Source organism: Serinus canaria, chromosome 3 (assembly GCF_022539315.1).
Source record: "Serinus canaria isolate serCan28SL12 chromosome 3, serCan2020, whole genome shotgun sequence".
Lineage (NCBI taxonomy): Eukaryota > Metazoa > Chordata > Aves > Passeriformes > Fringillidae > Serinus > Serinus canaria.
In genome coordinates, this window is record NC_066316.1 from 13306665 (window position 1) to 13324732 (window position 18068).

An 18068-nucleotide genomic window follows, 5' to 3' on the forward strand; every position below is an offset into this window, starting at 1 on the left:
TGTCGAAAGAGTAACCTTATTTATGGTTGCCTTTTGTCAGGCCATTTATCTGAACAGATAATTTTGGCAGGATTCCATCCTGAGGAGCTCTCTTACATGTTGCTTTGGATTGCATTCACTGTTGCATTGTGTTGCATTCAGTGCTCTTTAAGTAACAGCACCAACAGGGTAATGTGCTTTTATTTCTCTAGCAGCCACATATTAAGGTCGATTTTACTTGACAAAAGAAAAATCTCTTTTAACATGACAGGAAATGAGGAAATGCATATTAGGTATCTTCATTATACAGCAGAAATGTTTTGAAATCTTGGAATCAGCTGTGTATGCAACTTTTTATAGCAGTGATGGAAGATGAAGTCAGGAGTATCCTGGGGAAGATTGACAGATTTCTGTCTTCAAAAGTAACATGTCTTGTTATTAAAAAGGCCATTTGTATTTTTACTTATTAATGCCATTAACAAAATTGGAAGGTCAGCTCCAGGAGCTAGGATGCTAAGCTATGCTTGGTAAAATGTGGTTCCTGAAAGGATGTTAGGAGTCATTTAGAGATTGGTTGGGTTTTTTTTTAATTTTAAAAAATTAAATTCTCAATTTTCTGCATAAACTGAGCACATCTGATAGATTTGATCAGTGGGCTCAGGCAGATGGATCTGTGTCAGGTCAATATTAGCAGACCATGATGCCATCTTTGTTCTGATATGACAGCTTAAGCCACTAAAAAAAATCTGGGCTCATCCTCCACTTTTTAATGTAGAAGTGATACATGCAAACATTTGCTCCTGTTGTTTCCATGCAGGATAACAATGTCTGGTGGTAGAGCTGACACTTGGGTCTATAGTGTTATAAACAACTATTTTTATGCCAGATCCCCAAGAATTCTCCACAATACATGGGCTTTGAGGACTTTGGTTGCAATTTTGTGAATTACAGCTTATTTTTCAGTAAACTGTTAATGTTGGGTTATTAATCACAGAAGGGGAGTTCAGCTAAGCTGCATCCTCCACTGTAGCCATGATTTGATGTCCTGAAATTCTGAAAGATAAGCTTCTGTTTAATCTTAGTGTATCTAAAAAAGAGGCCTAAAAAATGCATGTCTCTGTGTTCAGTCAGGCTGTGTTTTGGGTGGCATTTGCTTGCAAAAATAAAGTATTCTGTCATCTATGTAATTAGGGGATTGTTAGAAACTGAGACTCTTGGATTAAACCAACACTGATGGGAAAAGATGAATCTGTATGAAGTTTTTTGGGGCAAGATCACTGCAGAGAATGGTGTCTAAAGAGGAGAGCCCTAAATCTCATCAGTGGCAGCAGAATTTCTCCCACTTATTGCTCTCAGCCGTGCTGTGTTATATGATAGACCCTTAGTAAGTGTTTATTCAGGTTTTTGGCTTGTTTTTAAGTTGTGTCCTGTGGTTTTTAACAAAATGTTTTATTTTATGAGCTTGTAAAAGCCAGAAAATCATTTGGAAATCAACCAGACAATTTCAGGGCACTGCATCTGTAATTGATACTTTAGATGTTGATCATTTAAGATATGGCATTTGTGATAATTCAATGAGCTCTTTTCACCATGTCTTTCAGATTTATTTTTTCATGTATTTATATGGATTAGTTGTTCATAGTCAGTTGTGTAGGGTTAGGGAAGTTTGATATGCTGGCTTAACGCAATTTCTAATAAATCTTAACCTAGTGTAATCATGCTCTGAGTTTCAGAAATACCTGAGTGACTATACCATATTTCTTTCTGTGCAATTTTTTGTGATCTTTCAAAGGCTTTTTTTTTTTTTTAACAAGCATTAAATTTAAAATTATATTTAAGATAAGGTTTGTAAGGCAAGCTTTCCATATCCATGTTTCTGAAAGCCTTGCTGTATTCAGCATAGCACTTCTGTTGTCATAAGTAATTTCCCATTTGGGTGTAAAAATAGGTCTGTGAGAGATTATGCTCTTTCCAGTGTCATATATGATAGGTGAAAGGCAAAGCTGGGAATGGAAATAGACCCAGAGTTCTTGTGGCCCCCTTTGTGGGTTAAAAGTGTAAAGGTATCATATTTAATGAGTCTGTATTACAAGTAGGCCCTTATTTTCTAGTTAATTATAATTAAAATTAGAGGATTCACTATTTCAAGGAGACACATTGAGTCATTTATCTAGTTCTTAAGTTATTAATTCTTTGCATTCCAGTGTATGAAAAAACTTTTAAATTGATTAAAGGTGAGCTTTAAAAAAAGAAATCCAAAGAAAAACAGATGGTCCTTTCTTCCTGGAACTGTAGCTTTGGCTTGATGAATTGTGTGCAGTAAAGTTTTCAAAAAGAGATATTACGTTTCACTAATCTCAATTTCAGAAACATTCTTGCGGCATTTCAGTACATCTTGCCAAAGCTGGTGTCTCCAGGGAGCACTACTCTGCTCTTGGCTGTTGCTGCAGTTTCTCATCTGACATCATCAGAAGCTACTGACACATTCTGCAGTATCAGTTTTCAAGGAGAATTTCTAATGGCATTGACAGTTTCCTGCATGGTCTGACATGATAGGACTTCTCTACAGTACTTGTAATAGATAGGAGCAATTAATATTCTCAACTATTCTCATTTAATTAGGAGTAGTTTGGGAAATGATACAGATTATGGTGCAGTCATGTTCAGAATGTGCTATGGAACACATATTGTTCCAGTAGGTACCAAGAAACATACAGGGTAGTGAGGGATGACCAGATAATGGCTAGGAGATGGTTTTAATTTTTTTCTGAGCATTTGTGGAATTTCCACATTCTTTTGTGGAAGTCTTCTGGTGATAACAAGTAAGACACACGCTGGAAATAGGTATGTGTTTTAATGATGGACAGTTTGGTTGTGTCGGATGAGCTTACAGTAATATTTGAATTTTAATGGTTAAATGTGCCTCAACATGTATGTGAAAAATAAATTGAAATTTGGCTTTAATTTGAGCGCTGTTGGATAAATTTATAGAAAAGTGAGAGAGGGTAACCAGAAGGACTAATGTCAGAGCATGGCTACCACATGAGATAATATTAATTCTAGTTTTGCTTAGTGCAGATGGAAAAGATAAATATCATCATAATTCAGTGTACAAATGTAAAGTGTGCAGGTGTTGCAGGCACCATTAATGGACGTATCTTGAAGACTAAGGCTGCTAAAGGAGGGAATTATAGTTGTAGCAGACTGAACAGGAGCAGGGCAAGATGACAAAGAAAAAAGAAGAGAATAAGCAAAGCTGACAAGCTTGTAGTTCGGAGCAGAGATAACTGAGTAACTGTGCCCAGATCTTCATCTCTGGATCCAAGTTATTCTGTGGCTAACATTGCTCTCAGAGAAAGTTGCAAGATGTTGGAACTTTTTAGCTGTTGTTTTTCACTCATCTGTTCACTCACATGTTGTAGCTCACAAAGGCTCAAGTTGAATGCCAAGGGGAAAAAAAGGACGTTTGCTCTATTTCAGCACTGGGCTCAGCCCCACCAATCTTCTACTGCACGTCAGTTGATCCATTATAGCTGTCCAAGTGTGCGAGCCTCGCCTGAAGCAAGCTCAAAGTAATTTGAGTCATCTTGTTTTTCAATGAAGCAGGGCAAAACAGCTCAAATTATCCTGCCTCTGCCACAGGCTAAGAGCATACACACCGACAGCTATGATGGATCAGCTACCAAGAAGTAAAATATTGTTGTCACTAAGCCTAGAAAATTTTAACACTTAACTCAATTGGAGTATAGCTAAAGCAGTGCACTGTAGAGGATCTGTACACATTTGTATTGGCATGGTAATGTTTGTGCTGCCACAGCTACTTCCATAGGTAGGGATGGAAATGCTTCAGCATAAAGCTTCTTTGCTCAGGCAAAAGCAAATCTATAGCTGGATTTACATTAAAATTCTTACCAGTAGAGTGTATTATTTTAAAAAATGGAAACTGTAACCTTCTGAACTTTCTAGTGTAGTTCCTGTGTCAAGTATCTTACATTAAAATAGGCTGAGAGTTTTGAGGAGCTGCAGTGTTTTGTCTTCTAGCAATTCAATTATGAGCTGCCAGACTTAATTACCATAGAGTTGTTAACCTACGTGATTTTTAAAAGTAGAAATAGAAAAGCATGCTCTCTAATGGCAAGCACAATTGTTATTCTATCAGCTATTCCTGGTGAAGGCTCTCTTGAAAGAAGTTTTAAGTGTGAATGAAGGATTATTTGCAGCAGAAATGCAGCTTAAGTTGGCTGTAACCTTATATACTTTTTTTTTTCTTTTGTAGGGAAGAAAAGCATAGGGGCCTGTTTCCCAGCTTGTCTCATCCAGGAAAGGCATAATAGGTTTCTCCCACCCCTGTCAGGGAAAAAAAAATATCCCACAACCAGAGCCAACAGGCCTGTGTTCCATTAAACTTTCCTTATCCTTTCTATATAATAAGTACTTCATTTGTTCTCTTTTTCACTTGTTTCTCTTTTTACCCTTTTCCTCTCCAAAATGCACATCAAAAGTGTGAGATCAGATGCTAACTTCTTTCATTCTCCCCATTTTACAAACAATAAGTGATGGAGGGAGGGGTTATTTTGTCCAGGCTCCCAGAACAAATCAGAGCAGTATTAGGTTGGTGTGTTTTCCTGACTTGCATTCCTTTGCTGTTACCAGTGGGTTGTGCAGCATCTGTACAGCTCAGCTCTTCAGGCTGGGTTCCTTTCATGGTTCCCCATGGAGGAGATGAAGCATCTGACGAGGATGCAGGACTTTGGAAGATGTTTTTTGTTGTAGAATCTCTCCCAATTCCTGACTGGCAGTTCAGATGACACATCCGTGGGAGAGACTCACACTGTTTGGTAGAGCCTGCTTGTTCTTCCTCACAGTCTCACAACTGGAGGTTGTTTTCTGCATGTCTTTGGAGACTTTGGAGTGACGTAGAGCTTTTCTTCAGATACATATTGGGCAAGACTCATCTTTTTTAACACCTAGGTTTTCATGTGCTGTTTCACTGTATTGATGTATTTTTAAAATGCATCTGAAAAAGCTACTTTTTAGCCATCCCAGAGCCTTTGCTTTAGTTTCCTTTGCTTTTGAGTGATGTTCTGTTATGTTATTCTGATTTTACACAGTGCATCAAATCAAATAAAATTAAAAATAAAATTTAAGATGCGTACTGTAACCAAAGAGGTTTAATAGTCCGTAATGCCATTTATAGCATTTTGTAAGTAGCACTAATATAATGGTAGAGCTAGTCATCTAATTGTCCATATTCTATAAAAATGGCGTAATTTAGGAAATGAAATGAATTTTTGAATATGAAGCATCCAAATAATATCTTTCTGAACCACGATTAAGGCACTGAACATTGAAAGAATACTTCCCAAGAAGATGGTTTATCTCTGGGTGCTTTATATGCACATATATCTTGCTGCTCCTGTAATGAGTCTTTCCCACGTGCTTTCACATGCTCTGTGTTTGTTCCTTGGCTGAGAAATGCCAATTCTTCAATGGAACATTCTTTCTAGAAGCTTCCACAGTTATATTTTCACAGGTGAGACATAGGCCCCTGTATCTGACTAGCTTGTTGACAGCATTGTTATTGCCCTGAAAAGAAAATCTTGTGCTGCAAACCTTGTTTGCAGAAGTTTCTAATTGTGTTCTCAGTAAACAGTAAGCTAAAGCAGGGGTTTGTACTGGCATATCCTGTATTCTTCCTCAAGAGAATGAAGCAGAGCAAAGGAAATGAAGAAAGTGTTAAGACTTGTATGGGACTTAAATGAACATAAAATTTGGAATAATTTGGTACTGAAATAAATGCATGAGAACTATGGGGAAGTCGAAGATAAAACTAACCAATCAGAGCAAGACCAGAATATTTTTGGTTTTTTCCAGTTACCTTGAAAATCTGTGTTTATACCGTTGCTGTTTGTTAATTGTTTTAGTAGGGGAAAAAAACATTGGTTAGGCTTCACATATATTGAAGGACATGATAATCTGTAGAATGCATGGTAGAGTACATAGGGATATATATATATATATATATATATATATATATATATATATATATATATATATAAATAATCTGAACATAAGCTGGACATGACCATAAAAATAATTTTAAAACAAATGTTCAGAATCTGTTAGCGCAAGGCAATAGAAAAAGCATGGTGGTTTTTAAATGAACACCTCCCAGATTGAATCAAATTAACAAATAGAATGAATCAGATGATTCGCTATAAAACCAAGAACACTACTGTGAATTTGTATTTGTGAATTTTATCTCTTAGTTTATCTTGTAATTTGCTTAAAGAATTCACCCAATCAGATAGTAATCATTCAATTAATTATACTCCTATTAACTAAATTATTGGAAATGAGCATGGTTAAAGAAAACTTGCCAGGAGCTGAGATTGTACTTTACAAGATTGTTTCAAGAAGCATTTTTTTATTCTTTATTTTTCTAGTTTCTGCTCTCAAACCATTGCATTCAATATATATTAAAAAAAATTATTTGCTTTGGACTTTTAGGCATAAAACTACATAGGAAATAGGAACAACAGCAAAATGCCCAATTCTAATTACATTTGCAGAAATGTGCTTATGAGTCTATACTGATTAAAACTTAGTGGTATATATGTACAGTAACTTTACACCCTGGCTTCCTGTGTGATTTTCTGTGAGCCAGCATCTTTTCAGTACCCACAGATCTCTGAAACAGGGCACACTCACAACTGCATGCTTGTTGCCTTGTGGTAATTTTATGCAGCAAAACACTTGGAGTAACAAAACTGTCAGTGGGCCCAGTTATTTGTGTACAGTGGGATCATGAGCTTCCGAGTGGTTTCCCTTATTAAGCCTGGATGCCTGGTTCCCTTATGCCTCAAAAGCCCTGATCAGGACCAGACCCCTGCTGAATACAGACACACTGAATAAGGCTTTTATTTTTGGCCAGGATAGTGCTATGAAGAAACAGTGAGTAATCCAGTTGTAGAAAAGAGAGAGGATGAATGAATATAATAGCAAACCCCATACTTAGGCCTTTTACCTTCCTACTTGTTTCTGTAATTTTGAATCATTTACTGATTTTTTTTGCAGGGGATTTAGTATTATTAGTTGTTCTGTTACATTGCTATAGGTAACATACTGTAGATACCATTTTCTTGTAGTAGGTGTGTGTGTGTATGTTTGCTTTCAATATCAGCCATAATATCCCTCTTTGAGATGTGGCATTTTGGGGAATATCTAATTTCTGAGGTTGTGTAGATAAAATTGTGATACAAAACCAAACAAAGACTTTTTTTTGGCACAGCTCAGCTCTTTCTTGTTTTTGTTCATTGTCACATCCATGTTTGGTATCTGTTTACTTCCAAATTACCTTTGCTATGAAAACACATAAAGGAAATTTAGTTTTGAGTGTTGTTTTTTTTCTAAAGGATTTTGGGGTGAGGAAAATAGAAGTGCAGGGTCTTAGAATTTAAAAAGCTTTAGGCTTGGAGCTAGCATTTTTAATACAATGCTGCAAATTCTCAACCTGCATAAGCTGTAGTTTGCTTTATCCCCAAGGCAGTAAGGAAATTCTGATGTACGGCACATCTCTCTATTTCAATAGCAGGCTTTTCTTTTTGTGCAAGCACTTTTTTTTGGGTTTTTTTTTTTCTGTGCAGAATTACATCCTAATAGGATACATATCATTACTGTGTCTGTGTTCCTAGAGATTTTAAGCTGCTTGTTTATTTTTTCAGCTCTGAAATGTTGATTTAAAGGTCAATGTGGCTAGCTATTCTCTCTGGTAGGTTTTTGCACTGCTGTTTGGCAATTTGGAACAAGAGCTGTGCAGTGTGATGCTTTTTGTGAGCCTTTGCAAGCGATGTTAGTCATCCAAAATGTCGGCTCCGATAAGAAGATTATTTTAGCAAAGAAATGGATGTGCATTGTTATGGTTTCTTTAGCTTTGCTGTTTCTCTGCTGTGTTTTTGTCATCAATGATTTCTTAAGAATCTGCAAATCCAAAGGCAACTATTTTTCCCCAGTCAAGTAAATGCTGCCTTTGCTAGGAAAATTCATGTTGTCCAGGAGCTTTTAGACAACCAGAAATGCTGTGCAAAGAAAGCAAAATATATTTAATTTTGTTGAACAGTATGTTGACCTAAACTGAATAGCAAGTCTTACTGCAGGCTGCACATGAGAAGGGACTGCCTTCTGCTGCTTTTTCATAAATATTACTGATTAGCAAATCTTTCATTCTGCCCATTGATTTACTGAATTCCTCCTGTTTCCCAGCACATTCATATTTGGCTCTCACATCATGTCTCGGACTTGTAACATGTTGTTTCTACAGCAGCACAATGCAGGCACACTGGAATAGAAAAAAAAGCAAGAGTTGCTTTTGCTTTGCTCAAAGGCAAGGAAAAGTGGGGTTTCCTTACCCACTTGACACTGGTGGGGTGCTGAGACACGAGAACAGCAGGCACTGTCCCCACTGGTGCATGAACTTGGGCTTTATAGAAATCAGGAATTCACAGTTTTGTTGCCTGTAGGCCTTGAAGCATGAGCAAATGTGGAAATTTCTTCACAGTCATAGATGGTAAAATAGCTTGGCCCAGTGTGCTGTGCTGGGGTAAGTCAGGATGAAACCTGGGTCTTTTACTCTTAGCAATCTCTCTGTTAGATAATCTCTTTTTTTTTTGAACAGTCAGGACTGTTTTATCTAATTAGATATACTCTTAAAGGCAGACACATTCTTCCAGAACACTGGATGTTATTTATTGGAAAGGTTAGAAAATCAAACCTGTTGTTTATCTTAAAAACTGGATGCCTTCCAACTCCTTTCCCACTCTTTCTCCCTGACATTGTACTGTCACCACATTACTGCTTCTGTTTAATTATTCATAGCCCATATATAACACCACCACTTAGAGCAGGAATGGGAAACTACTGCACTCTATCCTCTGTTTTATGCAGTTTAGTCAGCTAAAGTACAAGTCACCCAAGCAGCATCTTTTGTTGGTAGCTAAAGGTGTTTATAATTGGATGCTCACAGTGCTGTTGAAGAATGATAGCTAGAGTGAGTTTATGTGAAGTTTTGATATAATTTAAAGCCCTGTGCTGCATGAAGAAGGGTAGGAGAGAGGATGGGATCTGGCAGCTTTTTCCATATTCCTTTTGTTATGGACTGGAATCACTCCTAAGGAGCTGCTGACCTGGGAAAGTATCAGCAGGCTTCCTTAAGTGAGCATTTGTTTTGCTTTTTGCTTCCATTCTTTCAGCCTACAGACTATGCTGCAATGAAAATACAAGGACTGAATAATTTAGGCCTGATGTGTGATACCACACAATAAAATGGCTTAGCACAGTACAGGTTTCCATATACTAACTTAGGTGTAGTGTCCTGTGTACATAAAACATACAAAAAGTCTGTGCTGAGGGCTAAGAACGATTGGAAAACACTGAAACCACAGCAGAACTTTCCTAATCTTTGTGTATTTTTCCACTCTGTCCTGTGGAGCATCTGCATTCTCGCAGTTGTAAATAGTATGGTTCAAGGCATCTCTGCTTCTGCTCAGAGGGATTTTGTCCTTTGCATTGTCCATTTTTATGAATTTGATATCAGATGAAGTATCACAGAATATCTCAAGTTGGAGGGGGCTCATAAGGGCCATCAAGTCCAACTCCCTGCTCCTCCAGTCCCTCCTTAGGGACTGCCTAAAGCCAAACCATGCTCAGGAACGTCAGTCAGGTGCTCTTTGAACTCTGCCAGGTGAGATACTGTGATGACTTCCCTGGTGACTGACCACCCTTTCAGGGAAGAACCTTTTCCTGACATCCAATCTGAAGTTCCCCTGATGCAGCTTTGTGCAGTCCCCACCTATCTTCTAGAGGAACCAAGTGCTTGGGCACCATTTGGTATGAAAAGATGTCCCCTTTATATAACACTAGTGTGGAAATGAAGCCCTGATCAGTTCAATTTCAAATACTAGTGTGGCACCATTTTTGTGCCATGTATTGTAACAGTAGGAGATGATTACATTCCAAAACATAGCGTAGTTAAATTGCATCAGTAATTTTAAAGTTACTGTAAAATATACCTCTATTTTTTTTTCTTGCAAGCAATTTGTTAAACATGGATAGCCTCTGTTAGTAAAGCTGTAATGACACTTCTTGATACTGCAGATGTGGGAATGTGATAGTTGCATAAATGCACATAAAATGTTGTGGTCAAAGTTTACAAAGGGTTTTTCACAAATATAGTATGCAAATACAAAAAGATTTGCTAAGACTGCATTCTGGCATTTCTTTTCTTAAGTCATATAACCACTTCTAGCATTCAGTTATCTGAATATCATTGATTATCTGGATATCTGAGATGCATTGGGTCCAGGTTGCAGACAGCTTGTTAGTTATTCATGTTCTATCTGTTTAGCTGATTTAAAAATTAGAAATATTTACCCCATGTTGTAGATCACAAATCTTTAACAATACAATTCATGTTTCTATCCAATACAGAAGAGATAATGCAGCAGGTTAATGTATTGTCCAGGCTGACTGACTTAAAAAGTTGATGGAAAAATGAGTGACTTTAATAAGTAGTTTTCTAGCATGAGATATGAACAGAATATAAAGGAATTCCTGTGAAGAGGAGTTGAAATGAAGGGCAAGAATAACATGCTGTAAGTCACCAGCAAAGGAAAAACAGGCTTTGAGAGTGGTGGTGAGCAGAGAGGAGAATGGGCAGCTGTGATGTTTTCTCTTTGATGTGCAGGATCTCTCTGCAGGTTTTCTGATGAGGTGCAAGCTCGCCAAGTACAGTGGCAAGGCAGTGTCATGTTCTTCTGATCCCTGTTTAGGAAGGGAGCATCTCAGGCATGTGGTGGAGCTGAAGCCCTGATTTTTATCTTGCTCTCTGAGCTAATGAACTGGTAATATTATGTGATATGCTGTACACTATATACTGTGCCAAAAAGAACCAAGAAGATACTGAAGATAATGGGGTGGGACCCCTGAGCTGTAGTTGCACTTACTTCACTACCTTATATTGTCAGTTTGATGGCAGGCTGAAAATCTTTGTGTGTATTAATGCAATCAAATAGATGTATATAATTTTTTATTTTATAATCAAGTGTAAAGAAAAGCTGAAAGTATTTTCTTCTGTGAGTAATGAAAATTATAAGGAGGTATATGTAATAAAGCCCTCAAAGGAACAGATACTTTCTGGTTTTAAATGCTTCACCTCAGAGAATCATGGCATTGTTTAGATTGGAAAAGACCTTTACGATTATCAAGTCTGATCACATCCCTAAGCAACACATCTACACAGCTTTTAAATACTCCCAGGGATGGTGACTCAAACACTTCTCTGGTAGCTTGTTCCTAGGGCTAGGTTGACAGTGCTTTGGTGAAGAATTTTTTCCTAGTATCCAATCCAAACCTGATGCAACTTAAAACCATTTCCTCTTGTCCTGGTGCACGTTACCTGGGAGAAGAGATCAACCCCCTCCTTGCTACAACATTGTTTCAGGACAGCATTTACCCAACTCTTGGTCTGGTAAGGAGTTTTGAATGCATTCATGCATTCTTTTTTTTTACCAATCCAAAACTCTTTCTACAAAGTAACCAAGTGCTCTTAATCAGAGTTGATGACAGGTGGGCAGCAGATTGGGTCTAACATAATTTATGAAATTCTTTAGAATAACAGACACCGTGGAAGCTTCAGAGTGAAATGTTACTGAAGGTGTATTTTTTTAAACTTCAGGCTGGGCGATGCAGGTTGCAGCCTTTGTTTTCGTTCAGAGAAAGTGGGAGGATGACAAGAGTCACTTTGAAAAAATGCTGGATTATTTCTGTGACATTCGTGAACCTCTACAACTCCTCATCTTTCCAGAGGGAACTGATCTCACAGGTGGGCTGCATTTTTCATCTTCTCAGGGAATGTTCAACATGGAAATTCTTTGTTGTTTATGGAAAGAGTTTAAGAAAGTCCAAGGCAGGAGCAAGACTTGGTTCTCATGGGTAGTAGAAATGATAATAAATGATCAAACAATGTGCTGATTCATGTGAGAGGCACAAACATAGTTCCACTGGGAGACTGCCAGTCTTCCTGAAATAACTTCCATTGCAAAGCATCTACTGATTGACACTGCTTTTTATTGGTCAGTACTGTACATACACTGCATTAGCAAAAGCAGGTTTCAAGACCTGGAATATATCACTTGCATGCTCCTATTTCCTGAATTACTGTGACAAAATCATTTCAAACCAATGAAAGAGGGATTGAAAAGGACTGATGATTCTATTTGATTTCTTGCCTAATGTTTTAAGAGGGGAACATGGAGATACTTGTTCCTTAGGCCATGTAAGCACTGGAAGCAGTCTGTATCTGCCTCTGTAAGGGAAATATCTCTGTAAAACAAATGTTGAGGTTATCATAGGAGTAAATGTAATGAGTTTGACCCTGTAGTATTAATTTTTAATCAAATATCTACCTTGATACAGGTATCTTATGGCATCATTAGGAAGCTGTTAATCAATGTTGAAGACAACTCAAGTGCCTATAAAAGAAAATATTGCATGAATGTTCTGTGGTGGTTTGTGCCTCCAGCATGATGCCTGATTTGAAAAGCACTGTCTTTAAATAGTAAATGAATTGCAATTAAGCTTCTAACTTTTAGCTTATTTTAAAGATTTTTGCTATACTTTTCATTGCAGATATTCTCAAATCATATTTTATTGCAAAGCCATGTCAGTAATTAGTACACATGGTATAAAAATAACTAGCATATGGTGCTATTTTTCCTTCTATATTCCAAATATCCTTAAAATAGGTATGTGTGTAATATTCAGATGCTATCCCACTGTAGGGAATTATCATCACTTGATCAGCCCTCCTTAAAGAGGATAAATTCATTGAACATCCTTGGACTTCTTCACATGACATCTCTTGTTGAATTGGTTATCTTGTACCTAAAGTTAGGAAGAAGGATGGAATTTTCTTCACTAAAAGAATTGTGAGGCACTTGGATGGGGTGTCCAGTGAAGCTGTGGATGTCCCATCCCTGGAAGTGTTCAAGGCCAGGCTGGCTGGGGCTCTGAGCAACCTGGTCTCGTGGGAGGTGTCCCACTCTGCCCATGACCAGGGGTTGGAATGAGATGATCTTTAAGGTCCCTTCCAATCCAAACCATTTCAAGATTCTATGAAATTATCTCACTTCAACTTTTTTTCTTTGAATTCATGAGGAACTGTTTCCTCCTAGCTCTAAATTATGAGGTACAATCTGTATCTTACTCATGGAGTCAGGAGGCACCTCCTTGGAGCACTCACACTCTCTAACAGGTGTTTCCATCTCAAGATGTCTGAAAGAATTGGATTGTTTAGAATTTATCCATAAATTTTGTATGTCTTCTAATTTCTAGAGGAGTCTAATATTCCTGAGAGACAACAGATTTTTAAAGAATTGAGGAAGCTTTGTACTGCAGCTTTAAAAAAGATTTGGCTGAGCACTGAGACAGCCACAGTGTGTTAACATTTGTGCTGCAGAGTCCAAAAGACACTGGTGAGGATGCTCCCACCTGAATGTAAAGCTGCTTAAAAAAACACGGGGTTTTCTCTGTGCTGTAGTTACTGATACAAATTACTTAGGCTAAACTTGGGTATAAGCTGTTGATACCCTCCACTGAGAAACTCATGGGAACAAGTTTCTTTCTTTAATTAATTAAAAAAAAAAGCTAATTGAATTTCTGAACACAGGTTGGTGACAGAATTTTTTTTCCTTTGGTAAGATAATTCTGTTGTTGTGATTTCCCTTCTTTATACCTGTGTAACATGTTCTCTTTAACTTCACAAAGCCCAATGGAGCTGCAGTTACTGTGTTGTTCTGCTGAGGCCACTGCAGGTGGGTGTGAGCAGCCCAGGAGGAAGCAGAATGATGGGAAGGATGGAGTGATGGGTAGGGAAAACAATAGGGCAGTGCTGTGCTGGCTCCTGACATATTAAACTGTCCTGTGTTTACCACTCTTAAATTGCCATCATGTATTGAATGCCACTTGGATACTACATTGATGAATAGAGATGGACAAAACCCTGGGGTTTTCCCACTGGAAGTAAATAGCTCTTCCTCTCTAATTGTCTTCACAGGAAATATTGCTTAATATACATTTTAAAATATTGGGAAACAGGAAAAAATCTCTTGACAAGCTAATTCTGACCAAGCAGTAAATGTATGCCATATGAGAATGTTAGAACATAATAGATGTACTATTTTGAAGAATTTTTTTCAGAAATTTACATTATTTTCAGAAAACTGTTGCATTATTCACATATTAGGTTCTGTTGCAACCTCATGTTCCATCCTTTAGAGTAAGAAATAAACTGTATTTTTTCTGAACAGTTGCTCAGAATTGTAGGGAACATTTTGCAAAAATAGAGGCAGTGACACTTGTTTTCTGGCCAAATGGCAAAACTGCTAATTACTTCTGAAAACGAAATTCCTCTGGTGCTTAAAATGAAGCGTAACATTCTACAGCACTGAATAGCAGAATTGCTGAGCAGCTCTGTGCTGCTGTCATTTCTTTATCCTCTCAATGGCCATGTGACAATGATAGATTTACTCCTCTTTGTAATATTTTCAGGTATTCGAGAATGAGATTTCCAAGAAATGTAAAATAAGACTGTATTTATATTTTGCCTGACTTAAGGTGGTGAAGTACTTTGCTGTGGAAGATGCTACAGAAATAAATTTTAGAAATAGTAATGTCATGAACCCTGAACATAGTATTTGCAGACTGGATTGTATAGGGGCTGAGGTAATAATTACATAACTGTATACTTATTTCTGATAGGTTGGCCATCTTTTCACTCTGGAGTACTTGAAGGTTAAAGCTCAAAGGTATTTTATTGTAATTGCTTAAAAAGAAGCCCTCAGCAGGTAAACATGTAGCCAGACTTTCTGAAGCCCTGAAGAAAACAAAGCAACCATGAGTCTCATGCTTCCAGAAAGCTGGAATACAACCCACCATATTGCCTGTTCTTTTGTTTTTCCTGGTGTTCCTTACAAGATTGTTTGTAGTAATTCTTCAGAAAGCAATAACAGAAAAAAAAAAAAGTTGCTGTGTTGCTCTGTGCCTGGTGCAGCCTCATTTCCTCTGGATGTGTGTGTGCATCCCTGTACGTGGTCCTTTCCTCACGCCAGTGCTCCTTTTCCCGTGTGTTCCCTTCCGTGTGACCTTTCCTCCCCAAAGCTCCCGCCGCTGCCTGGGCTGTGCCTGCCCAGCCAGCCCCTGGCCCGAGGGACTCCGCATGCCGTGCTGAGAGCCCTGGCACACCAACAGCCATCCAGCCTGCCCTGCATTCTCCCTGACTCACATCTCTACTCTCAGAAGCTTGCCTTTACCCAGGTTTTTCTAAAGCTTCTGCTGGGCTGGATTATCTTTGAATCTCTTGTCCCTGATAAACTGTGTTTGTAGGGGGCAATAGCTTCAAAAGTTAAGGGGAACAAACAGGTGGACACAGTGTGATTGCACAGAGCTTTTTTCCTTGAGGAACAACTGAAAATCAAGTAGGAAAGCTTGCTGAAGTTCAGATTTTGGCAGGAGTGATGTGATGTGATGTGGATGACAGAAGGTAACAATGAACTGCAGTTGGATTTTTAACTTTGCTAGCAAATGTGATGTGCTTTGGTAGTACAAAGAAAATATTGATCAGAAGCACTGAAAGGGGTTACTCGATGTGGAATAGGTTGAAAGTAGCACAAGTTCTTACTTGTTTCATTTTTTCTCAATTTTTCTCAAAGTGTTAACTGTGAGCCAGTAAAGCTTTATCATTTCTATGCAAACCTCTACTAGGCAAATGAGAATTTTATTTTTTTATCCAATTTGAGAGACTTTTGGAGTACTCATTTACTCTTTCACTGTCTGGCACTAATATAATTTGAGAGTACTTGAAGCCATAGAAGAACATGCATGTTTTTATCAGTGCATTTTTATCACAAGTGAAATTAAAGGAGAAGGTAGTACTTAATATCAAATTTCAGCTCACAAACTAAAAATACCATTTTACTTAAAAAAAAAAAAAATAATTTGTTCATTTTATGCACAGCTTTTCAGGGGCAAAAGCAATTTAACTTCTTTAAAATCTGTAACTCATATATCAAGAAAATGTGTTAGCACTATTTCTTCCTTCAGTTACTTTAAATGAAATTTTGAAGTGTGGTGCTTCTAGAAAATGCTGACTTTGAGCTTTTCCAGTAATTTTAGAGCGTGGCAAATGGATTTGGAGAAAAATGGGAAAAAAATATAATCAAATTATTTACTGAAGATGGCATGGGAGCACAAAAAAATCTAAGAAGTTTTCTCAAGGACCCTTAAATTCTTGTATTTTTGTGTAGTTTGATAGTTGCTCTGCAGTAGAGTCTAAATACTCAAATAAACTGGATGGTTGCACCTGTCACCACCCCAAAGAACATGCTCTGAGAGCCTGCATGCTGAAGGAAACGGGGGAGGAGAGGCAAGTTGGTGTGAGACCTGAGGAGACAGGGCATGAAGCAGCCCTGGAAATGTCCCACACCACCTTCAATTGATAAACTGGTGCTTTCCATAAAAATAAGTTATTCTCCTTATTCCTTTTTAATAGCAAATTGAACCAATGGGTTAATTCTCCTAATAGGAATGATAATCAAAAACTTGGGGACTAAATTTGCTTTGACTTAAGTACAGTGTAAGAAAGAAAATATTTGTTCCTAGAAAGCAACACTTGCTCAACTCTTCAGAAGGTTTGGTGATAGGGGACATTACCTTTAGCCAACCAAATTATGTGAGTGGCCTTTTGAGACTGAGGTAAACTGAGTGCATTTCTAGGCCCTGTTTCAAGAGCTGCTTGATGCTATTTGTGTTGGTAATTTGGAAGAAAAGAACATATGTTTCCTCTTTTTGAGGAAGTTTTTAGGCATCTTTCACTTTGTTTTAATTATTCCACCTAAGACTGTTATAAACTTGCCTATGGATCAATAAGACATCTGCATAAGTTTTGCTGCACTGAGAGTGTAGCCTGGTCTGTTGATTATGGGATTTTAAAGAGGCATTGGTTGTGTGAATTCCCTCAAGCTGCTTAGGATATAAAAATGGGTTTCTAATTTCCTGGATGGGTTTCCTAAGCTCTAGATTTCATAGAACGGGGAGCATTGAATGTTCTGCCTTTTGTTGGCTCTGGTTCTGAGCAGCAGAATTTGCTCTGAATCTCCCCTCAAAAGTTTGGGCACTGGTGTCTGGCACAAGAATCCCAAACAGCAGTGGGCACCACGGTCCTTCCATTGGATGAGATGGCAGTCATGAGTAATAAAAGAGGAAGAAACTGGGGTTTTTTCCAATGCCAAGATTACAGAAGGAGAAGGAAGGGCATAATTCTTACTTTTTTGTAGTGTGGAGGCTTATGCTATCCTTGCTTTCAGTTTATCATCAAAGCGCATTGACTTTGCTGACTTGCTGTAATAAATAATGTTAAATGCACAAAGACCTGTGGCATTATAGTTGTTAGGAAGGGGAGAGGGAGATGGTTTTTCCAGATGACAATGATCGTTGTATTAGCTGGGAGCATTATTCTAGTTGTAAAATCCTATTACACTAGGGTCATGCAAAAGGGGAGGGGAGCAGTCTCTGTTATATAAAACTTACAGTCCAGAGGCAAGACAGGCATACAAATGTCAGGAAATAGCTGAATAGTGTTGGCCAGTGTGCTGATGTCCAGCTGTTCACACGTTTCATAAAGGCAGTGTAGTAAAGGGAAATTTGGAAGATGTTTTGCAGATGTTTACAGTGAGTTCTTTCCAAGTACAGGGAGGTGCACTTAGAAGAAGTTTGAAGATAATTACTTCAAGGTGATGGGCACTGGAGGTCCCAGATTTTTCTTGCAGCATCAATTAGGTTTTACTCAAAGAACATAAGTGCTCTTTCACTCCTTGCTTATCTTTGGTGCAAGTAGGAGTGTTTTGCAAACCTCAAGGAGCATTTTCATGCTCCCTCTGAAGCAGAGTGCTAGTGAGCAGATACACCAAGATAATTCTGAGTGTTCATTAACTGTGTGCACTTTGAGGTGCTTAAAACTTAGATTTTTTTTTTTAGAC

General features: G+C 37.9%; 2 protein-coding genes across 7 annotated transcripts in view; one reads left to right on the plus strand and one right to left on the minus strand.

Annotated features, from left to right (window-relative positions):
- Positions 1-18068, minus strand: part of LOC103821325 (serine/arginine-rich splicing factor 7) — a 1055603-nt gene that overhangs the window by 599609 nt on the left and 437926 nt on the right. The gene's annotated exons all lie outside the window — the stretch shown is intronic.
- The window catches only part of LCLAT1 (lysocardiolipin acyltransferase 1), a 112045-nt gene that overhangs the window by 40893 nt on the left and 53084 nt on the right, over positions 1-18068 (plus strand). For 4 of the 5 annotated variants that reach the window (XM_030236137.2, XM_018921031.3, XM_030236136.2 and 1 more), the window contains one exon: positions 11711-11857. The exons of the other annotated variant lie outside the window; for it this stretch is intronic. In XM_030236137.2, coding sequence (XP_030091997.1) covers positions 11711-11857 — 147 coding nt within the window. The remainder of the gene's footprint in view (positions 1-11710; positions 11858-18068) is intronic. 5 annotated transcript variants of the gene reach the window in all.